This window comes from Lipomyces doorenjongii (assembly GCF_038497915.1).
Source record: "Lipomyces doorenjongii strain NRRL Y-27504 unplaced genomic scaffold V1508scaffold_125, whole genome shotgun sequence".
Lineage (NCBI taxonomy): Eukaryota > Fungi > Ascomycota > Lipomycetes > Lipomycetales > Lipomycetaceae > Lipomyces > Lipomyces doorenjongii.
The window spans coordinates 3,668-27,865 of NW_027118192.1; the positions used below are offsets into that span (position 1 = coordinate 3,668).

Below are 24,198 nucleotides of genomic sequence, written 5' to 3' on the forward strand. Positions count from 1 at the left end.
ATATATTGAATTAAGTGTCAAGTTTTTTAAATTGTTGGGTCAACTGTCAGATTATACGTTCATGCCAATGGTGGTCCGACTTTAACTCATTCGATCCAGTAAACATGGCCACAGGCCGAATTCAGCTATTGCTTACTCGACACTACATTTCAACCCTTCTCACCTTAAGCTTACTCATGCAGCTAGGACCACAGCAACGCTCAAAACTTGCTGACGGTCGTAGACATCAAGTTTGGGCCGATGGCAAAAATTACGGGTCAGACTGGGTGTCGACGTTGGAGCATTCCTTCTCCACCTGGGACCATCGCAACCTCGTAATATACTTTCCCCCAGAAGTCCACGGCATCGCCATTAAAATTATTGTTCTAAATCTAAATATCAGTCTGCCTCTTCTGCTCATAGGCGTGGGTCACTGAGGCTCTGACTGGCAAGCAGTACTCGTCAAGCCCAAGGATACGATCGCCACTGGGAAAGACGGCTAAGATTAATTTGGGTTCAAACTCCAAACTTTAAATTTCCAAGTGATGAGCAGAAACCTCTTAGTTGCCGATCCGGTGGAAAATCGTCAAGCGTTCTGGGGAGCGGGGTCTCGGGTCTACTTCGCGTTCCTGACCGCCTCCGCGCGGGACTACAGCGGGCTTACCACGGATCTGGCAGGTCACGCCTTCCCCACGGGGTCTTTCATCCACATTTTCATCATTGAAAGTGCACAGACACACTCACAATCTTAGCTGTCATGGCCGCTAGATTACTTTTTTGTCATGGTGTACGCTCCGAGGTATCGTGTACTGCGCCGCCGTGCGAACACAGACAAGTGGCGCCCGCAGATCAAAATGCGGGGTAGCGCTGGGGACCCTATCAGATTTGGCCTGCACCTGACTCCAATGTGCAGTGGAAGAGATTAACTAGACCCGAGCGTATGATATATAGTTTCGACTTCCTTCGCCCTCAGACTCTGTGTTTCGCCAAATTGTAATTCTAGCTACTCTTGCTCTAGCACAATGCACTTCAAGACCGACATCAATGCTGCCGAGGCTGGCGCTGAGCCACCAGTCCTCATTCCTACCGTCACTCAAGGCCTCAATGAGGACTTACTAGTCGAGGCAAAAGACGCAACATCATTCGAGCACCAGATGACGCCGCGGCAGGCATTTAAGATCTATCCAAAAGCTGTCGGATGGTCAATCCTGCTTTCTCTGGCAATCGTCATGGAAGGGTACGATACTGCCCTTCTGGGATCGTTCTACGCATTTCCGGCCTTTGTCAAGAAATTTGGTGCACTCCAAGCCGATGGCACCTATGAGATTTCCGCACCTTGGCAAGCAGGACTGTCTAATGGTGCTCAGGTCGGCGAGATCTTTGGTTTATTCTTTGCCGGTTACGCCTCAGAGAAATTTGGTTACCGCAAGACTATGATCAGTGCACTCGTGCTTATCGTCGCCTTCATCTTCATTCAGTTCTTCGCTCCCAATATCCAGACATTACAGGCAGGCTACATCCTCTGCGGGTTACCATGGTCAGTATTCAGTTCTTAAATTTTGCCATTACTATAGGCTGACCCGAGTAGGGGAGTTTTCCAGACCATCACTACGGCTTATGCGGCTGAGGTGTGTCCTATTGCGCTTCGAGGATATCTCACCACTTACGTGAACTTGTGCTGGGTCATTGGTCAGGTTATCGCGTCGGGTATCCTCCGAGGCATGCTGTCCGTCAAAACCGAGTGGGCTTACAGGATTTGTTACGCGATTCAGTGGTTCTGGCCCATTCCTATAATTACTGGTGTTTTTTTTGCACCAGAGTCGCCCTGGTGGCTTGTTCGTCGCGGTAGAATAGAAGATGCTGGGAAAGCAATTGATCGCCTCACCACCAAGCAGGCCAACATAAATTTCAACACCGAGCAAAAAGTGGCCATGATGATCCACACCAATGAGATGGAGAAAAAGGTTTCTGAGGGAACATCATATTTAGACTGTCTAAAACACACCGATTTGAGAAGGACCGAGATCGTATCTGTTGTTTGGCTCATGCAGGCTTTTTGCGGTTCAGCACTTATGGGATACTCGACGTATTTCTATGAGCAGGCCGGCCTACCCACTACTCAGTCATTCAACTTTACGCTCATTCAGTATGGCCTCGGAGCGTTTGGAACCATGTTCTCGTGGATTGCTATGACCTACTGTGGCCGTCGCACCCTCTATCTCACAGGCATGGGTATCATGCTTTGCCTACTCCTCATTATCGGCTGCATCTCTGTTACGCCATCCGCCAGTAAGAGTGGTAGCTGGGGAATTGGCTCTATGCTTCTCATATTCACCCTTGTATACGACTGCACGGTCGGGCCAGTTTGCTACTCTCTTGTTGCAGAAATTCCGGCCACCAGACTCCGTTCCAAATCGATCGTCATTGCCCGAAATGTCTACAATATCGGCGGTATCGTGAATAATATCATTACACCATACATGCTCAATCCCACTGCATGGAACTGGAAAGCCAAGACCGCGTTCTTCTGGGCCGGAATCAATGCAGTATTCATTGTATGGACTTTTTTCAGACTCCCAGAACCGAAGGGATTGGCGTACAGTGAACTTGACGTTTTGTTTGAGCGGAAGATTAGTGCGAGAAAGTTTAGAACTACTGCTGTCGATCCGTTCAACGGCGTGACTTCAGAGCTGGATACCCCTAAATCCGCAGCTGTTATGGTTGAGAACGTTGAGAAGGAATGATTCAGCAGCAATGGGAGCGTTAACATATTAGTAATTTGTTTTGCCCGGACTTGTAGAGGAGTTAAATGTGATGTTATTTTGTCTATCTATGATATTTCAAATAGCGAGACGGAATATAAAAATTTCAATTAGTTATGTTCTTATCTTGGAAATCCGAACTGGTTTGAGTCTTTGCTCTCTACATGTAGCCGGTTGGACCTCCTTTATTGCTTTAAAGCATCCTAACTGACTTAAACATGCAACCATTTGGGGTTGATTTCTAGGAGGCGGTGCGTTACAGCGATCAGGGTGTCATATCCCGATGCTCTGACATTCTCTCTCTGTTAGGTGGGATTACAAGTTTATTCCTTCTTCTCACGCTCTTATGGTCTTCCTAGCTTTACCTCTCACAGCATCCAAGCAGCAGAGTGCCCATGTAAGATATAGCCATTTGTAATTCTCCGAGTCTAGAGATTTTTCTTTACAACAAGAACAGCGCGGTTGTACCACCCTGCAGTAGGTACTCGTCTCGAAAGGCTAAGCTAGGCAAATAGAGGTACATTTTGTGTCTGTGCCCCCCGCTGACAGGGCTTCAAGCCATCCAGTAGTCTCCTTGGAGTGCTCGTGTATTGCTCTGATAAACAGAAGCGACCGGAACAGTACATAGAAGTTGTGATCACTGAAATATATGGTTCGGTTAGGTTGTGGAAGTATCTGTCTCATCCAGATTGCAATCGAATGGATCAGACTGTCAACCACGAGAGACAGCCCTAGCAGAGAATTCTTCAACACTGACACTTGCCTCGTCGTTCTCCTCGTTCTCGCCGAGTAATATAGAGACAGTTCAGGTCAACGCGGGAATAAAATGATATGTCCAAATAAATTACTGAACTCACTTTCTCGGAGGGGCCGCTGAGCTTCGGCAATTTCCAACTGAGAAAGGCTTACCAACGTCGGTAACGTCTACATTCTATATTCGCAACTGGAATTCTGATTCGAATAGCAGGCGTCGAAATTATTCATTAGTGGCGAGCACATCCCTGCTTCTTCGTTCGAGCGAGAATACGCGAAACTTGAGTTTGGTATACATGTTCGATCTTACTACTGCGGGCGGCGTCAGCGTCAGCACTTGGGCAAAGCGTGCAAATTGCGAGAACGCAGATACTAATGGACGACGCTATCCCAACAACTACATGAGTCCACACTGATGGAGAATGTTGTACCAGTCTCTTTTTCATTCTGATTGCTCAATCGCCAATTGCCGCATATTGCGTGTGGCTCCCATTGCGCGAGAGTATGTGAGACTGTCGGATGATTACCGGGGTAGGGAGAACCTTGTACGTGATGGTGGCATTTTAATCAGTGAGTAGCTCGCTGATTTAGGTCTCAATTTCTGCTAAGAGTGTGAGCGCATGTGCTGTCCAACGGCGCCATGCGTTATGCGACGATTTCTTTTCCCGTCCCTCGCCAAAGTCGAGTTGGTGCAACGCTCTGTGTGACATAGCTTGACATAATCAATTGTAGCACATATCGCTTTTTCATCGATAAAATTTGCTGCGGATCCTCGTGACTGTTGGTGTACGGTAACTACTACGGAACTAGCTCTGTAGATGCATCAACTCTCTTGCCGAGTTAAGGCCATTGCCTGAAAATTAATTTGTGGGGTTCAAACAACTGGAGTGTACGGTCTGCCACCGCTGCCGGGAATGAACGTTAACATCTGAGCGGATCAGAAACGGAAATTGTAGAGATTCAGGGAACTTTGCGAGCAGCCAGATCGTGCTGCTATCATGTAAAGCGTCTCTGAGGAAGACTAGAATTGAGGTATGTGAGCTAGTGTCATTTGATATAGACTTAAGAAAATTACTCTATAGCTAGTTTTGGGAGTGACACAACAGTATCCGTGTTCGTTAATGATGAAACCCAGGCTTACACCTCGTGATGAAATTGGTACGGATGTAGGGAGTTTTGATTAAAATTTATAGTGCATGAAAGCAAACAAATTGTCTGCCTTCCTGTCGTTGCTCTAATGCTGGCGAAGTCAAGAGTCCGAACGGCTTCACTTCGGCCGATCAGGCAGAGAGCTGACCCCGCAACGGCCGTGACACCGAAGCGACTACCTTTGCCATCGCTCGACTATGGTAGCTACTCCGCAAAGAACACAAGATAGTGATGCACACAAGTACGGCACATTACAGGAGAGTGCGGAGATTTTAATCGACGCGGACCAACTCAACTGAAGAGAGTCTCGAACTTTGATTCGCTGATTGGGAATCCCCAGGCGCAGAGTTTCGCCGAAGTAGTTCCGTACCATATTCTGCGCCGCACGGTCAGGGCCTAGTCCTCCCCGTCCAGTCTCCTCCTCAGTGCAAACATGTTAGATAAAGGACGTTGCCAACTATCGCCCAGCGCTCCTGTATATCCTCCTCTTGTACCTTATCCTGACACCCTAAATGGTAGCTGAAAATTTTTTGTCCCCCAAGCGCGCTTGGTGGAAGGAGTCAAATGTCTACCAGATCTATCCGGCATCATTCAAGGACTCGAACGGCGATGGCGTCGGCGACATTCCAGGGATTATTTCAAAGCTTGATTACATCAAGAACATCGGTATTGACGTCGTCTGGCTTTGCCCGTGCTACAAGTCACCACAGGTCGATATGGGATATGACATATCGGACTACCGAGATATCTATGAGAAATACGGTACTCTGAGTGACATTCATGAGCTTATCAGCGGGCTACATAAGCGTGGGCTAAGGTTTGTGATGGATTTGGTGGTGAATCACACTTCTGATCAGGTAAATCGAAAGGGTTTAAATCCTGGTTTTGACCGCTGACAGTCCATAGCACGAGTGGTTCAAATCTGCGATTTCGTCGGAGGAGAGCCCGTACCGCAACTTCTACATTTGGAAGAAACCCAAAACTGGCCCTAATGGAGAACGCCTTCCTCCTAACAACTGGGTTTCGCATTTTGGTGGTATGTCCGCCCTCAGTTTTCATGAACAATTATTAATCGTCTACAGGCAGTGCATGGGAGTACGACAAAAAGAGCAACGAATACTACCTCCATCTTTTTGCCAAAGAACAACCTGACCTCAACTGGGAAAATCCAAAAGTCCGCACCGAAGTGCATGATATCATCCGCTTCTGGCTCGACCGCGGCGTGGACGGGTTCCGGCTGGACGCGATCAACTTTATTAGCAAAAACCTCGACTTTCCCGACGCGCCTGTGACTATTCCGTCCGCTAAATTTCAGGATGCGACTATTCACTATGCCAACGGACCCCGGCTTCATGAATATCTTCGTGGTATGGGAAAAATTTTGAGAGAATAGGATGCGTTTAGTGTCGGCGAGATGGGGGCGTTTAACGATCCCAACGAGGTGATTAAAGTCGTTGCTGAGGATCGAGAAGAGCTAAATATGATATTCCAGTTTGAGATGTAAGTCGATTGACATATTTTGGTGGTCCCGGCTAATTCCATAAGAGTTACTATAGATCACTCGCCAGTTGGCAAGTATTTCCCACACAAGTGGAAGCTTAGTGAGCTTAAGCGAATTGTGAACAAATGGGAAACGTATATGTACGAGCATCACGGATGGAATGCGCTTTATCTTGAGAACCACGACCAAGGACGATCGGTATCGCGGTTTGCATCGGATATGCCAGAGTTTCGAATGTACGCTGCGAAAATGCTTGCTACTTTCCTTGGACTGCAAAGTGGAACAGTGTTTGTTTATGAAGGGCAGGAACTGGGAATGGCTAATATGCCGAAGACATGGGGTCTCGACAGACTTAAGGATTTAGAATCAATCAATTTTTACAATGAGTAAGTCTCACTCGTGAGTATAATAAACCCGTCGCTTAGTTGCCTAGAGTTCTAGAATCGGGAGCTTCTGAGGAAATTCTCCAAGTAGTCATGGCCGATCTCCAGAAGAAATGTCGTGACAACTCACGCACACCAATGCAGTGGGATAGCACTCCCTTTGCAGGTTTCAGTACCGTGCAACCGTGGATGGACGTTATCGATGACTACAAGGAGTGGAACGCGGCATCGCAGATTGAAGATCCCTTCAGCGTGTACTCCTACTGGCGATCGATTTTTGATTTGCGACGTGATTATAAGGACATCTTCGTCTATGGATCTTTCACCTTGGTAGACCCCGCAGATGAGCAGATTTTGGCATATTCCCGGCGTTATGAAGATAGGCTTGTGCTTGTGATCGTGTCATTTAGCGAGAAAGAGTCCTTGTGGACTGTGCCAGCGGACTATACGAAGCCAGGGAAGGTTTTGTTGTCAAATTATGGAGATGTCCAGATGTTGAAATCAGATATTAACATTCGTCCTTTTGAGGCTATCGTGTATTTGCTTGATTAGCTTATATGCTCTCTAGATAGAGAATAAATCGGTAGACAAACTCATCTGCATGCTACTTTATCGTAGTCCTCTTGAAACTTTAAACAATTGAAACTTGGGATACAGCTAACATCTGCGCTTGTAATGTCAATCGCAAACATTCAGATAATAAGCCATATATATTCGTGCTCGTTCGTCGTCTGACACACTATTTTGTTGTTTATCAGTGCGTACATTGCGGCAGTTATCCAACCTCAGTACCGAAGTCCCCCAAATAGTTTATGCGGAGTTGTGTAGAATGCTCTAGCCTACGATCGACGATTGTGGAATATTGTTGAAGTATTTGATTATATTGAAGACACAACGGCAAACACTCATACAAACCACAGGTTCCTATGACCTCTATATATACTTGAGACTTTGCCTTGTGCAACCTTCTTGACATTCCATGAATACCCAATTCCTTGTTGGCTTGCAAAGTGGTAAGCATACTCATTATCTTTCACAAAGGCATAATGTTCCCATCCTTGTTCAGCATTATCATATTAACACACCAAGGCATTTTGATCTCCGTTTGAATCCCGCCATCTGACTGACAGTTTTGATACGACAATAGGCTTATGGCTTGATGTATGGACCAGCACAAGCACTTAGGCCGACATCTTTGAAGTAGAACGAGATAAGGCATTACACTAGGAAGACAGTAAAATTAGGGATCGGCACGGATAATATCCAGGCTAATTTTTCCTTATCCGTATCCATATCCAGGATTATTGGCTTTATCCGTGTCCGTAGCCGTACAATCCACGATATGACTCACGTGATTTCGAAACTTTTGCTTTGGTATGCCCGATATATCGGTTTGAATCAGCTCGCGTTATTTAGTACTTGGGTAACCGAGAGTCCGTTTAAATGTAAATACATGATTTGTCTTCAGGTAACACACAAATATTGTTACTGTGTACCACGATGTACGTGAGTCGATTATTAACCTAGATCTACAGCTGTACTGTGAGGAAATTGCAGAACCAAAAGCCCACGTAGAAGAACTCTGTATATCTTTTGTTTTAAAAATATTTTATATGATAAAACAAATCAAACCGGGCCCTATATGCCACGGGGACCACAAAGCAAAGAAATTAACTAAACCAACAACAAAAACTTTGTCGATGTGATTTGTACCAGCCCTCAGACTCTATTGAACTTGGCGACCATTCGCTCGCTTTAGAGGCGCAAAACAACCACATCGAGCAGTTGAAGTAGATGCGACGAACGAGCCGGCATATATCGCAGAATAATGAGGTTCCCTGTACAATACTGTAATTCTGATGTAAAATGGCCTCCATGCCTGTCCAAAAATTGTAACCGATATATTCAGTTTGAGCGAGCCCGTGTGCACTTGTCCAAGACTTCTGGAAGCCACTGTAGGCCAAGTTCGTTCGTAATCCAACCGTTATTGCTCACACCTACTGAGAAATCCTGTGTAGCATCGCTAAACCAAGGTGTTTGGAACTCCATGCTTGAGAGATAACCATCGGTCGTACACCCATCCAAAGGAATTGACCGCTTCGACAACAGTGAACCACTCACGATTCCCTGGCTGCCTCTAAAAGCCTTCCCCTCTGTGTCGGCAGAGGTTACAATCCCTGCTGTTCTGATAACACCAATTTGGAAGCCCGTTTCGTCAAAGTTGTAGATATCGTCGTCAGCAATCACATACATCCTGAATAGTAATACGAAATCAAACCATTTAGCAATCTCGGGATCCTCTGTCTTTGCCCGGCGATAGTCAAATCTTCGGGAGTACTTTGACTTCAACTCAAGATGTCTTCTGATATAATACGTACCTGTTTCTCGCCGTCTTTGCTTGACTACTGGGAAGAAGATTCCGCGCGCTTAGTAAGAAGTAGGTCGGGCATTCATCGCAGGTCGGCCACTCTAGGGGGATGTCTCGCCCTGGCTGTCCCAAGGCCTATAGAGGTCAACAAGCTATACTTCTATGTATTTTTCTGATAAATTCGTGGACTAACCATGTCACACACGTACGGACTCTCTCTTGGAAGTGTTGGTGGAAACTATGGCGACGCATGGTCAGTTTTTACTAGTGGCCGCAGTCGTTGCAATATAGAAATCGGATCAAATGTCTCCAGAATTTATCTCATCTGAAATGGCACGACAGTAATCGGAAAGTATTTCTCGTGCCCGACAGGACGCAATAACTTATTGGTCCTGATGATCAGGAGCGTAATGCTATGCTAATATCCTTCATCATTCTATTGCATAACTACGCACACACGCTCAATCTGGTTGTTGGCTGACCAGGTAGGATTGAGACACCACGTCTGAATACATTACTACATGCTCTGCGCGTAAATATAATACTGCAGGATGCACAATGAGTTCAAGCATTACGTGATACGTCTTTGTATAACAAAATTCAATGAGAAGTTTTTTATAAGTCCTGTGTCTCACTATGCGCATCAGAGTCGAATGTTCCTTGATTGCGGATATCTCCTGCAGAGCCGTTCATAAAGAACTCTGCGGTGCGACATCAGAAAGCTGGAGGACGATAACTACTCCGAAGATTTGTCCTGCGTGAGCTTCAATGACGCGAGAGTTATTACTCCGCCATCCTAGCCATTGAGAAACGTATTATCCTGCATGAAGTATTTTGAAGCAGCGGCTGTTCATATGCCACGCACGTATTCTGGACATGCCAAGCGCACCCATATTAAATATAGAAAGCGACTTCCTAAGAATACAAAGTCGATCGCTACGCCTTATTTTATATACATCGATAAGTTCCTTAACATAATTCACATACAATGCTAATTGCCACTTTGATTTTGTGTGAACAAGCCGGAATGAATTCGCCCTTGCAAACGAGCATTTTGCTCGCGATGTCCTGGGCAATGAATTGCGCAGTGGAGAGTTCCGTCACAATGCCGTGATCGCCAACAATGATTGTCAGTGAATTTAAGCGAGATAAGAGGCTAATGGTTTAGCAATCATCGACCAGTCCCTCGGCCACCTATCAGTTTAAGTTTAATACGAGAGCACCAAGTCCACGCGATTATTTGCCTTTGGGCATCAGATCTCGGCAAATAATCAGCAAGGTTTCATTGCTTCGCAGACCATATATGGTAAGTTGATGCAAAGTGGGGAACGAATTTCCAGACATCTGACATATTGCATCACGGAGGTTGTCCGGTCGAGGTCGCAAGCTCAAGTCCCTCTGGGTTGTTCAATGAATGAAAGCTAGTGCCCCTGGAGCAATTACTTAACTGTCACCAAAGTAGGGATAATTGTCTCAGGATCGATCTGTAGGAAACATTCGTAGCTGGGACTGTTTCGTCGCTAGGAAGTTGCGCGACCTTGGCTTGGGAGTATAGAGTTTGTAATTAGGATGAGCGCAATACAATCTACATTTTAAGTGATATTACTCGATATACTTCCTATATTGGGGATAAGTGGTAGGTCTAGACTCGCTCCCAATGGCAACGGAACAAGATGATTATATTCCCTGTCAAAAGGCATAGGACAGACAGGTCAACACCTCACGTAGGTTTTGTTGAACTAAACAGCCCGAAATGAGTGTATTCGCCTAGCTCAGTGAAATTTGTAAATAGGTAGGATCGATCTCATGGCCATAACATGAATGAACCCCGTCCTATGAATTTCAAGCCTGATATGCATCCAGCTCTTTCTGCGTCCACTCCCATAACTCTTTTGCCAGCATATCGCTCTTCGATTCTTTGTCCAGTTTCCCCAATATTGCAACAGGTTCATAGTATGCCCCATTGACGATCTTACCCTTTTCCTCCGTAGCCGCCCAAAGCTGATTCCGTGTACCATCCGCCACCTCAGACTTCACTCTACCTAGATTTGCCACATAGACCACACACTTATTCAGGAGTGAAAGGTTTCCCACCAGACCTGTTGCAATAATCCCGGGGTGTATAGACACAGTAGTGATGTTCGGGTATCGGCGTGCCAGCTCGGCGGCGTAGAGGATGTTTGCGATTTTGCTTTGTCCGTAACGAAGCCATTGTCCGGCAACCCCGGAGTCCTGTGTGGTACGAAGGTCTTTGAACACCACACCGCCTCTGGGGTGAGTGCGAAATGCAGTTGAGGTCAGAAATATAATTCGCACATCAGAGTCGGGCATTTCTGCGGTTTGAAGTAGAGTGGGAAGGAGCAGCTTAACTAATAAAGCGTGACCCATATGATTCGTACCGAACTGCACTTCGTATCCATCTTGAGTCAATCCGGGAGGTAAAGCCATGACGCCAGCATTGCACATGAGAATGTCGATGCGTTGAGATTTCGAAGTGAATTGCTTAGCGGCGTTCTCCACAGAAGCAAGAGATGCAAGGTCGCATTCGATGAAGGTGAGATTTATGTTTGGCACTGCGGCCTTGCAGCCACTGATAACCGCAGCAGCTCTCTTAGAATCCCGCCCGCTAAAGTATATATGCTCTGGATGGTGCTTTGCGAGAGCAATGACTGATTCTTTGCCAAGACCGGCAGTTCCTGTATGTTGATGTTAGGATGTTTGAGAAATAGTTCAATGATAGAGAGCAGGAACCTCCTGTAATGAAAATGATTTTTCCAGAAAGATCAGGAATATCCTCGTCGGGATTGAAGTTTTTACCTCCCATGTTGAAGGAATCAGGGGCGATATACCAGAGGGTTTGAGGAGTACACAAAGTAACTTATTCTTACGCTAAGTATTGCAGGACTTCGGGGTAAGAAGGATGGGATTTATATGCGGAGTAGGGTAAGGAATTAGTTCACAAACAAGGCGGGGTACCTAATTCTAAAGCCGACTTACATGTGTCAGCTACGACAACGATCTTGGATTGAAACAATTAGTCTCCGAGCCGTGATTCGTGACTGAGCAATGTTCTGTCCAGCCATCCGATATCATTCCATCTGTTTTAATAAGTTTCAATTTTACTTAGAACCCCGGGATGCGATGTTGTCGTTTTATTGAAATAGGTTTTCTAACATTAGCCTGAAGTTTTATAAGGAAACAAATCAGCTTAAGGCTTAAGGAAGTTATTGTCTTAATTACAGAGAATCCTCCGGTTGTACTTTCTATTCAACGAACGACGCATATAAGCATATACTGGTGCGTGTAGCACCCACAATAATTACAAATTGGATTTTATGTAAATAATTTAAATTCACACTACGTCCTACAACTTTTTACTGCGAAAGAACAAGGATTTACCTATTGACGATGTATAAACGAAGTCATGCAAGGCAGTTGGATTTAGGAGTTGAGCAACCTTAAGTTTTTGATAACTTTGAATGGCATTCTTCAACGGGATGGGGAGCATTAATATCATGTATTTGTGCTGCAAAACAGGCTGGGTATCATGCACGGAGCATAGTAGTAACACAGAGCTTGGGTTGAAATAAAGACTGTTCTACCTCCACCTTTGATATTGGGTGCCTGCGTGCGGTAACGAATCGTGGTTGCGCCTCACTCGCTGAGACCAATGCCGCCGATCTTCCCGTCTGTCACATACTCGGCCAGCACCTTCACAGTTGTCTCAATCTCCGAGCAGGCTCGTAAATATCAATGAAGTCATCTAACGCTTTGAGATCTTTCGAATTCATTCGGGACTATTATCGGGACCCAGAGGTTGAAGACTGACCGTTCATGATGAGGACACTTTATTTCTGTCCTCAGGATACTTGGTGAAATAACTAAGAGCTGGAGTGAGTCCGCGCGGTCCGTAGAAATCCCCACCATTCCAGAATATTTTTTCGAGAGTAGCCTTCTTGACCTTTACCGCCTCATCATACGGACATGAGGTCGAGCGCGCAGTCAAGTCTACGGTAGACTGAGTCAATAACTCACAAGAGGTTTGAAAGCAATCTGCTCACCCATCAAGCCGCCTGAACGAGATCGGAACTCTTTTCCACAAACTGTGTAAGACATTTTGGCTGTTAGTTGACAGTTGTAGAAGCTAAAGCGTGAGTCTGATATGTGGGCCAGATTGTCCTGAGCCGAGCGTGACAAGCCAGATGGGTTTTATAGATGGAATATAGGTATAAGTTAGATCCATCCCAAGCAACTTCCCTCGCGTACAAGTGCAGCTGAATGGCATTTTTGTGGCAGCACCCACAGGTGAATGAACACCTACTAACAAGGAAGCTGCCACAATTCCGGTCTTGCACGTGGCAGTGACGGGGATTCAACGGAATGCCTTAAAGTTAACATCTCTCGGGCGAGCCACGTGGCCAATGGATGTGGCAAAATGATGCTTGATAGGACCCATCTTATGCATTCTCCTCTGCTGATGATATGGACTGGATGTAGGTAGATGCTGATTATGCGTGGACTAATACTGATTATTACAAGCGACCTGGGTTAAGAGCTTCCAGCAAAGTGTAAAACTGCCCACTGGCATTCACTGAGTAATCCGTTAGCTTACAAGAGCCAGCGCATTGCTTTGCCCTTCGCGATCAGGCTTTAGGAAACTCCCCGGTTGAACCACTCAGAAGAACGGTAGAATTAGGCATCGGATCAGCTCAGTGGCACCGGCTTCTCTTCTGCTGCTGAAGTAGAATTCAGGGAAATTAACGCACTCGATTGTAGCGGAAATTATATGGAAACTCTCCAACGTAAACGACTTAATTAAGCACGTCGAATTTATAGAGAAGCCTATGCGGCGTTTTTGAATTGAACTGTGCTTGAAACTACTACGCCACGACAATTATACTACACGCAAAATTTCGATCCATAATGCCTGTTCTCAAAATATACACAACCACAACAAATGACATGTCAATTCTTTTCTATTCCCACACACTAGGTCCAAAATGCGAACCTGCAGGAACAGTATATAGTGCGGCAGTTCTGGCACCATCAATTCCAGCACTGGAAACTGTGTTTCCCCACCACTTGAAACTAGTCTTAGTTGCCTGCAGCGAGGCGAATATGAGGATACCGCCAAAAGCGACGCCAGCAGCAAGTGCAGATGTAAGAACATAGTTATACTTTGTCCACCATGCCAGATATCTGCGTCGGATATAGTACATGAAAATGAACGAGAGCTCGATTCCAGGTGTGTAGTAAGACAGATTGTATGAACTCTCAAAACGAGTCATACCCGATAGAAAGAGAATAGGGTTGAAATGCTTCAAATACCTGTAAAAATATTTTCTCGCATAGTAGCACGGGACGGCTGCGATCACACCAATAAGAAAGGCCCATTTCAGCATCGGATAAAGAGTGTTGAACACCCTATTCGGGCCGACAACGCCCCACACTAATGTTGCAGTATACAAGGAACGAGGAAATGTACAAACAAACTTGTCTGGTTGTGTTGGACTGCACAAATCCGGAATTGACTTCATAAGCACGTCCAAGGCTCCTATTGTAGAAAATGTCTGGATCAACGTTGCCAGCATCTGACATCTGAACATTGCCCGTGGCGGAATTTTGGCGTAGTGACCAAGTTTCTGATCGCCTATGAAACTTTCTGCCTCAGCATCAACATTCCATCCATAGACACGGCATATCATGTTCGCGATGGCATGCCCTGGAACCATATATCCGGCGAGAATAATTCCAATATCATTAAATCCTAGCTGATATCCGGTAACCGAGTAGATGACTGCGCTAGGAATAACTAGCACAACACATACAATGATAATAACGATAATAGACCATGACGGAGTTCCGGTTGGCCAACACTGCACAGCAATGATACCGAAGGCTAGAGATAGCAAGAGGACACCCAGATACCACCAATCGGGGACTTCTGGATACTTAGCCATCAATTTAGATATAGGATCATTCTGCATCTCGTAGTTGGAAGTTTTGCGATCCTTTATGCTCTTCCAAAAGCCTTTCACTGACACCTTAATCTGTGACCACTCTGTGATGCAGATATAGATAAACGACAAGGTAAACAGAGTGAATTCTGACCCATAGAATACTAAATAACCCAAGGAAATAAACGGAGGTGAGTAGGATTTATACTTCTCCGGATCAAGCTCAAGCTTATTGTTGACAATCTGAGACGCATTGAATGCAGATCCTTTGTTGTTCCAGGTCGCATTCGAATTAATAGGAATATACCCCGTCCATTTATAATTTTTCCAATAAAGAGCGATCATGAGAAGACCAGCGAATAACATGCCAATGTACCTGTTACATGCTGAGAAAAAAGGTACTGCAAGTGGATTGGAATAGTTCATAACGGCCCAATCCCACGTCGTCCAAGGATTGAACCCAAGCCCCAAGCTAGAACCTGTCACAATAGCCAGAACTTTGTGGTGAGGTGCAATCCATGTCATCCAGTTGAATGTGCTTAGCGCTGTGAATGTATATCCTGGAATCAAAAAGTACAGCAGACTTGCACCAAGACAAATGAAAAAGAACTTATATTTGGTGATTGTCCATCCGTGAATACTGCGCCCAGTTTCCGGCAGCAATAATGTGCGATTGAGCATAAGAGTTGGCAAAAGAGAAGGCCAGACAGCCTTGCTTGGATAGACCACCCATCTTCTCAATATGCCGGCAAGACCAAATCCCATAAACTGTGTGGAAAAGTTTAATAAAAACATGAAGCCAAAAGTCACCCATGTCTGATTGAAGAACAATTTCAGCTTCATTGTGAGGACATAACTCATGAAGTTCGTAGAACCAGATCCCACATTAACCATAAGAGTTGCAAGCATCTGTTCCTTGAAGTTCCAGGGTCCTGGGTTGAGCGAGTGTCGCACTCCAAACAAGGTTATACCTTTGTCGGGCAAAATTTTCTCCAATAGCTTTCCACATGGATAAAGCAAAATTTGGAGAGCTGTCGACCGAAGCTTGAGCGACGGTTGACGGAAACTAAAAAGTTCATTGATAAACGAACCAATTGCCACCCAAACAATACCCAGGAAATAGGCGCGAATAGTTTCCACAGGCAGAGTTGGGTCATCTGTCGGATCGCAAATTGCCCGCACCTCCGGGTATGGTGAATGAAATTTAATCAAGGTTGCCTCCAACAGAACATCAAGAATGTACGATTCGTGATCTGTGCCATATGCGTCTTCTCCTTTCAACATAATCTCTATAGTACGAAGAGTCTCTGACGGGAAATTGGGGTCGTCCGAATGATAGTCAGCTGCCTCTTCGAGTACATGCAGAGCTTCGTTGACGCTCAATGTGCTCATCATATCAAACAAATAATCCGTTCCGGAGCCAATATCCAAAAGATCCTCCAGATCTTTCTTCATGCCGCTTTTAAGTCGCTCCATGGCTTTCTCCCGGAGATTGGGAATATCAGCGACTTCCTCGACACTAACAAGGCCCGTCTTTTCCTTTGAAACTCCATTTGATGAATCAGTGTCATTGGGATCAGGAACCTGTCCTGATACATATTCAGGGAGTTCGTCTTTCATATTTCTAGGCAAACTTATTAATGATTATATGTCAGACAATTTACATTGTAACTCACATTGGATTGGCTGGGAATATGTCCTATGAAGGGCTTAACGAATTGAAGTGATTTATATTAACCACTCTTATTGGTTGTTGATGCCGTGTACCTTGAGTCCATAGGAGGCCGTGAACTGACCAGCCTGCCAGGCCATTAAAATACTTTCACTCTCTCAGGGTTACGAATTGCTCCATTATAAGAGGTCACGAAAGTCTTGATGTTTCAGATGCTCGTTATCTTCGCTATCTTGTTCTACCGACATGCATGCGATAAACTCAGTTGCTTCTGTCACTGAAGACTTTCTGCCTCATAGACTCTTATCTTTGAGTACTTTTGTCTTTGTGCCGTCGTACCAAGGTACATGTAAGCGATACCAAGGAAATGGTAAGTCAATATAAGGACATAATTGCGTCGTTGACCTTATCTCCCCACATTGCGTGCCACGAAATATTATCTAACTATAGATAAACGTAGAAGTGTACCGCCATCGCCATGCATATATGCCGAGACCCTGCAAAGCCCGGATAAGCTAAAGCAGAAAGTTCAGTGCACTGGCCTCTCAATATCTGGTGTCAAATTTAGAGTGCGATCGTAGCGTTGCTCTACTTGGGCTGCACCTTGGCGCGTGCACTTGAAACCATTCCCTTAACCTGAGACGTCAGGCTTTCTCCGTCGAATAGAGCAGCTAGAGTGTCCACTTGAAGCTCAGGCTCCCAAAATTGATGAAAATATCATAAGTGAAGAAATGAAGATTTTGAAATATATTAATTCGAAATCAGTTAAAGCAGTACTATGAAGAGATATTGTGTATTGTGCGGTGGTGGTTGTACCAATTTGCAGCTTCTCTCATAGCTGCGTGCACCATGGCCGTCATGTGACTCTTGGCAATCAGATGAAAAGTTCCAGAGTGGAGGGCGCCCAGGTTGCAGGTTCACATCAATGCATATTTACCTATTGCTACTTAATACGTGCATCAGACATAAGACGTAGGGGTCTTGTGCTCATCCAATCAATTTGGAGACTTATCAGGCAACGAGAGCACTCTAATGAATTATGCTCTGCTGACGTGCAATGTCTTGGCATCGGACAACTAGTCTAGCAGCAAGTGGGACCCAGACGCACTAAGAGAAACTGCGGACTACAAATAACCTTGGCGCAAAGTTGCGGTGCAACTATGGGCAGCTCATGCCAGTAGATCTCAGGTGAAGAGATAAGGAGCGCGTTGAGAATATTATTGTCCTTACACACCAATCGTTAATATCCTGAAAATATAATCTAGCGATCACAGCCCTGAATATGGGCCATTGGGTGGTAATTCATTAATATTGGCAGATCATGTACAGATTTCTACATGTGGATTATTAGAAAAAGCTGACACTTTTTTCGGGTAACGTTGGGAGATCATTTATACCCAATCGCAAAAGAACCTTGAACCTTTGCCAGTTGGTAAAATGTCATTATCTATGCTTTATTTAGTTCAGGGTAAATCAGGCAGTAGTGATAGTGAATGTAATTAGCGTCGGCTAGTAAGTTTCCAAGCACAAAGTCTCCACAACGAAACTAAATAGTGCCATCAGCATTTGCTCCAGTTTGGTCAATCCAAGCATATCATACAGGAGTGGCAGGTGCCGACTTTCCCGCCACGTCGCATTCCACAGTGTGAGCCAGTCAAATACAGCTTGGTGTGCGAGCTTGATAGCCATACTTCTTCAGCTGCCTATCAATCACTTGACCAATCTCTACCTGCCTCTCTCGAGGATACTGGGCCATATGTTTTGGAGGATAGTATCTACTGGAGGTATAAGGTAAACATGACCAGCGCGAAACACGTCAGTCTCCAGGTCCAGGTCATTATACCCAATAGGAATGAAGGTCAGAGATCGTGGTATCGAGGTAGTCAGCCTGCCGATCCTATGAAAGCTGGTGGTCAGGCTTCTCAAAGGACCGAAGAATATATTTGACGTAGAAGACCGATGGCCTGAAGACAAACCAGAGCCAGTCCTTACCATGAATATTGACAGCGGAGTACTAAAGCACGCGCCGAGCATCCAACGGGGGATGCGTGGGGTACTGTTGTATATTGATTATATTGGAGCATACAATAGCGAACGACATATACATGACTGAAGGTTCCTATGACCTCTATATATAATTGAGTCATTTCCTTCTGGAATCTTCTAGTCATTCCATACCCAATTGCGTCATGCTTACATATTGCTAGAATATATTACAATCTACGATCGTAGGCTAGAGTGTTCTGCACATTTCCACAGTTACTCCAGCTCAGGTCGATCGATCTGGAAGTCAGGACCATCGATCAAGAAGTCAGTCACGAAGATTGTGGCTCAGGACCCCGTCGACGCGATTATTGGGAGAACTAAGTACGCATTTTGTCGGAGGGTTGATTAAGTCGGAATCGAACGCAAGGATGATTCAGGTCGGGAGAGGTTTGTAAGCCCACCAGGAACACAACATGCCCTAGGCCCTACGCGCGGGGCCATCTAAGCCAAACTTCGACAGCAACTATCAAGTTGTGACCGTCACTACTGCGGTACCGCGGGGCACCATTCCATTCCTTGATGTGAATGTGTCATATTTGCGAATGGTATTCGACATATCCGATGTTAAATGAAGCAGTATATGACGTTTTGAATCCTGGTAGGTTCAGCAACTTATCCATGTTGAAATTAGAGAGTGACGAAGACAGCAGTGGTTGGATGTTCAATATGTGAAAACCGCCTTTCTCAATGGCGAGTTATCTGAAATCATTTATATGAAGCAACCACCTGGCTTTGAAGAACAGGAGGGATGCGTTTGTCTTCTTCGTCGAAGTCTCTACGGTCCCAAGCAAGCACCTCGCTGCTGGAATGACAAACTCACCAGTGCTCTCTCAGATGAAGGGTTTACCCGTTTGAACTCTGATTGGTGCGTGTTTATAAACCAGTCATCTTCTGATGGTTTGGTTATCCTGCTAGTTTATGTTGACGATTTTATCGTTATGGCAGACAGAGCGCACAGACTGGAACAAGTTAAATCAAAGCTTCGCAGACGATTTGACATGACTGATATGGGTCAATATACCTACTATCTAGGAATCGAAGTCAATTATGATAGATCCGCTGGTACACTAATTCTTTCTCAGCGACAATACATAGAAGATATGCTGAATCGATATGGCATGGCAAATTCGTCACCAGTTAGCACTCCCCTTGATCCAAAAGTTATGCTTAGCCTGGATCAGTGTCCCACTGAAGAGAGTGAGCTTGAGTTAATGAAGAAGATTCCGTATGGTAATGCTGTTGGCAGCCTTAATTATGCAGCTACTCATACCCGACCGGATATTTCCACGGCCGTTGGCATTGTCAGCCCGTTATACGCATAATCCTGGTTGGGTGCACTGGGTTACAGTTAAACGGATCTTCAGATATTTACGTTATACTCCAAATCATGGCTTGCTTTACCGCCGCGATACTACTCTCAAAGTGTGCCATCTTCCTTTGTATGGTTATAGTGACTCTGATTGGGCCGGCTGCTTGGATACCGGGCGTTCTAGGCTTGGCTACGCGTTTCTACTCCCTACTGGGCTTGTCAGCTGGAAGTCTACTCGACAAAAGTCTGTTTCTCGCTCTACGGCAGAAGCAGAATATGTCGCTCTCAGCAATGCAGCTCAGGAGGGAATATATCTGCGAAAGTTTCTGGGGGAGCTGCATTACTTACAGACTGAGGCTACGGAAAGTTTCGAAGATAACCAAAGCTGCATAGCGATGGTTAATAATCCGGTTCATCACGAACGGGTTAAACATATCGACATTTCATATCACTTCACTCGCGATCTCGTCACAAACCACGAGTTGAAGATTGAATATTGTCCGACGAAAGATATGGCAGCAGACTTGTTGACAAAGCCTCTGCCACGTCCAGCGTTCGAATACCTCAGAAAATTGCTTCGAATCGGCATAATGCCGGGAAAGGTTGACTCTATCAAAAGCCTTGCATAAGTAGCACATTATACACAGTCGAGAAGCATATAGTTGTGGGGGAGTGTTGAAATGACAACTGTGTCTTCATGGATAGCTAGCTAAAATGTGTAAACTATAAAGTTCATGCTAAGGTACATGGAGTAATACTAAAAAGAGAAGGACAACGTCATGAGAGTTGATGATGACAGGTGACATGTCATCATAAGAGAGCGGAATGTGGAAGTGGTCTCATGAGCTCAGCCACCGAAGCTAAATACAGCTTATGCACACGCGTCTCAGGTACAGTCAAAGGCCATTATCGTTGTTAGGATAATAGCCCGTACCCAAGGTTTACAATCCTGCTCACATTACTTCATTAACGGTTGTCGTAAGACACATGAGCAATCTCGTACGAGATTGCTGACACAATACGTAAGTCATATGTACTGATCCTACACAAAAGAAGAATAGTCTGAGGGATTTTACCCATATTGAGCTTCTTATTGCGGATACGCAATTCAGACTATCGTACGGTGCATATATATAGAGGTCATAAGTACCTTGGATATGTGATTAGTTTTAGAACTCAGTCTACGGAGATCTAGCAACCCTTTCATTAAAAGTTCTAATCGAGCTTACTTCCACTGTGCTCTACCAATCAATATCGTGTTGGGATTAGAGTCACCATGAATTGAGGAGGTTATGCCGAGTTTAGGGGGGTGTAACTTTATCTTGAGCCTTTACGATTATGGCTCCTGAACTCAGAAACGTTGCGCTATCTGCCTCGCTATCTCAAGGTCAAGCAGCGTGTGACTGGAAAATCGGGTTAGGGGAACTACTAGATTCATCGTAACATCTTTTCAGGCACAAGCCCCTTTGCAAATTAGGGACACCACATCGTGCCAGCATCAACTACTAATCTCGACGGCGGATAGTAAAGATAGAGTATTTAGAATATATTACCAAATCTGGAACGGCCTCTTCTTATACCCAGGCCCTGTTGCGGGATATGGATATCGGCCAAAATTTTCCATATCCTTGTCCGTATCCCCCATCCGCCAAATTCGTCAATCCGCTTTAAAATTTAACACAATAGAAAATCTATTTTCAATTTCTTCTCAAACCTAAACTCCGTATCCCCCTTGAGAGTTCTACTATGCAGAAGCTTAATGCAAGATCCTCTCTTTTATCTACAATTAAGGGTTCAGGGTTTCAGGGTTACATATACAAAATATCTCGGTTACTTAAGATACAATACCGCCACATGAAGTGCGGCTCTTAGTCGCTACTTGGATTCTTCGATTAGAGCCAACTCTACTTTTTCGTGACATTTTAACGCTAACCTATTTGGATATCGAAATCACTATCGGGTGCAATAGCCCATCCAAGACTTTTTTTTATGCAGATATCTAGTTTGTGGCAAATCTTATCCATCAAGAAGGTCCTACCAGAGCTTACTGACAAAATAACCCACTTCAACAATCCGACTGTTTGATTCTTATCAGGAAATATTGCTAGATTTCCTAAATCCTGGATTGATTTTGTCCGGGCGGCGCCACTCGTAGTCTGCGGAGCCATAAGATCCATTCTTCAGCTGGCTGTTCCCGTTGGCTAGTATAGGAAACTCCGGGCCATTCAAACAGAATGCATATACTTGATGCATATGCCCAAAAATACCAGAATGCAATGCAAGATAATCATTGAGCGGTGAATACGCTTTGTGCTGAGAGGGCATAGGACATTTTACTGACGCCATCACCACTGCTATTGACGCCATCTTTGTCACCTTCATCTTCCACCGATTCAATACCCTGAACCCTCGGTGGGCGTCCTGTGTCCCTGCCCATTCCTTCATCCGCTTCTCCGCCTCCAAATAATCCTCCTTCAAGGTCACGAGCCGACAACATCAATATGCGCATAGTTTCAGCATTCATCGAATGTCTCCGCACCGCCAATATATCCCTTCCTGCATTAAACACTTCACTGACACCTCTGAGGCCGGGACTGCTAAATAGTCCGGGGCAGCGGCCACTATTTGTACAGCCAGTTCGGATCCTTGGTGTCATTCACGCTGACTCGAGGTCTATCAAAATAATTATCAAGATCGGAGCGTAGAGGCTGATTCAGAGGCTGCAGCCTCTGCAACATCTGTTCAAACAAATGGAGATTAATAGCATACCATAGCTAGCTGAAAGTGTTTGCCTTTTGCCGGACCCTGATTCCAGTTTGGCGTCAGCTTAGCGCGATGCATCCAAACTTATCGACAATGAACGATATCGACGCCACGCAGATTTGGAGTACGTCAAATACTATACGGAATATTGCGAAGACCAGAAAGCCGTCGCGAAGATGGCCGCACAGCGCGCTATGGCTCTGGATGAAAGAGAGAAAAGAGAAGCTGTCAAGCGAGACCTTGTTCAGCACACAGACAATACAATTCTTCGCTGGCGAAGCGGAGTAGAATTGCGGACGATCTTGAGAAGTATCACAATGACAGCCATTAGAACGTCATATCGATCTAACTCTTGCTGATGCTCGAATCCGTTTGTAGTTAGAATTCTCATTGAGCTTGATATACACAAGATGTTCTTAATCTGCGTTGGAGATTTGCTAGTAACTAAATAGAATCTCATACCTCAATAACAGTCCAAGACCATCTCCTAGCATTTCCGGGCATGGATAACTCTTGAGGACCGGCGTTGTGATTGTACTATGAATTTACTCGATACTGTCTCTCACGGTCAGGAAAGAGGATTTAGGTTCTTCCTCTCCGCAACGTGACGAGATGTCGTCTACCCCAACCAAAAGCCACCACAAACATGATCTTTGCACAAGCATACAAGCATGTTGGTCGCCTGCCATGTCTCTAATAATGCAATAGGTCAGTTAACGGGCAGCACGCTCGGCAAGCGTTTTGATGCGGGGCTCATCTGATGATAAATGTCAACATTTTGTTAAATCCTGCTTGCCTGCAACGCCACCATATGATGAGATTTACTGAGTTTTTGGTTATTGCATGAGTGTATTATATTGCAGGCGACTAATTTGCTCATTAGAAGTAACGAAATTATCGCACAAGTGCGAATGGGTATACATAGCATGAGGGCTTCCCAAGGATTAATCACCGACAGGGCATTGTCCTAACCACGAACTGTGAGGTCCGGACAAGATTGCTTTGAGTAGAGGGTGCCCTGGTGCCGACTACTTTTTGCTATTGGTCATAGAGGCGGCATTCGTATCTGGCAGTAATCGGGTTAGAGCAATCGATCTAGAAGTCATCATCAGTAGGTGCATTACATAATGTGACAATTTGTATGTCAAGGCCAAAAGGTGGGATTCAGTTACTAGGGATGAATGAAGCTATTGTCACCAGGAGACCGTATGTCAACAAACAGCAACCTGATAGGTTTCGGTCACATAGGATCGTCCATGCGAACGATGAAATTAGAGTTGACTCGGGGCTTGATTTTCCACATCCCGTCATATGTATGTGGCCTCGCTCGCTCGGAGTATTATATCGCGACAGGTATTGTCATAACGTGACGGTTTTATGTCATGACCAAATATGGGTCTATAGCTACTCATAATTGATGAACGTATCGTCATAGGGTGTGTTTGTTGAAATATGCAATACTGATTGGTAGAGCACAGTGGAAGTAAGCTCGATTAGAACTTTTAAATAAAAAGAAAAAGGGTTGCTGGATGTCCGTAGTCTTAACTATCGTATCC

At 45.1% G+C, this 24,198-nt stretch overlaps 5 protein-coding genes across 5 annotated transcripts; 2 read left to right on the plus strand and 3 right to left on the minus strand.

Annotated features, from left to right (window-relative positions):
• Window positions 1–833: 833 nt before the first annotated feature.
• Window positions 834–2,837, plus strand: V1508DRAFT_458411 (uncharacterized protein; the record flags this gene model as incomplete). Its single annotated transcript, XM_066942719.1, has 3 exons — window positions 834–891; window positions 931–1,516; window positions 1,568–2,837. 3 exons carry the CDS (start codon window positions 834–836, stop codon window positions 2,721–2,723), a joined length of 1,800 nt encoding a protein of 599 aa, XP_066792501.1. The 3' UTR covers window positions 2,724–2,837.
• A 2,231-nt stretch (window positions 2,838–5,068) lies between these two features.
• On the plus strand, window positions 5,069–7,112 carry V1508DRAFT_458412 (glycoside hydrolase superfamily). Its single transcript, XM_066942720.1, has 6 exons — window positions 5,069–5,500; window positions 5,550–5,679; window positions 5,726–6,010; window positions 6,095–6,143; window positions 6,189–6,530; window positions 6,578–7,112. The coding sequence occupies exons 1-6, from the start codon at window positions 5,156–5,158 to the stop codon at window positions 7,077–7,079; spliced, it is 1,653 nt and encodes a 550-aa protein (XP_066792502.1). The 5' UTR covers window positions 5,069–5,155; the 3' UTR covers window positions 7,080–7,112.
• Window positions 7,113–10,499: 3,387 nt separating this feature from the next.
• V1508DRAFT_427602 (uncharacterized protein) lies at window positions 10,500–11,826 on the minus strand. The gene is made up of 2 exons (XM_066941698.1): window positions 11,647–11,826; window positions 10,500–11,591 (listed from the first exon to the last, which is right to left on the minus strand). Exons 1-2 carry the CDS (start codon window positions 11,717–11,719, stop codon window positions 10,738–10,740), a joined length of 927 nt encoding a protein of 308 aa, XP_066792503.1. The 5' UTR covers window positions 11,720–11,826; the 3' UTR covers window positions 10,500–10,737.
• Window positions 11,827–12,352: 526 nt separating this feature from the next.
• On the minus strand, window positions 12,353–13,139 carry V1508DRAFT_44241 (uncharacterized protein). Its single transcript, XM_066942333.1, has 2 exons — window positions 12,957–13,139; window positions 12,353–12,903 (listed from the first exon to the last, which is right to left on the minus strand). The coding sequence occupies exons 1-2, from the start codon at window positions 13,009–13,011 to the stop codon at window positions 12,728–12,730; spliced, it is 231 nt and encodes a 76-aa protein (XP_066792504.1). The 5' UTR covers window positions 13,012–13,139; the 3' UTR covers window positions 12,353–12,727.
• A 579-nt stretch (window positions 13,140–13,718) lies between these two features.
• On the minus strand, window positions 13,719–16,664 carry V1508DRAFT_442570 (OPT oligopeptide transporter protein-domain-containing protein; the record flags this gene model as incomplete). Its single annotated transcript, XM_066942341.1, has 3 exons — window positions 13,719–16,476; window positions 16,529–16,551; window positions 16,620–16,664. 3 exons carry the CDS (start codon window positions 16,662–16,664, stop codon window positions 13,872–13,874), a joined length of 2,673 nt encoding a protein of 890 aa, XP_066792505.1. The 3' UTR covers window positions 13,719–13,871.
• Window positions 16,665–24,198: the final 7,534 nt, after the last annotated feature.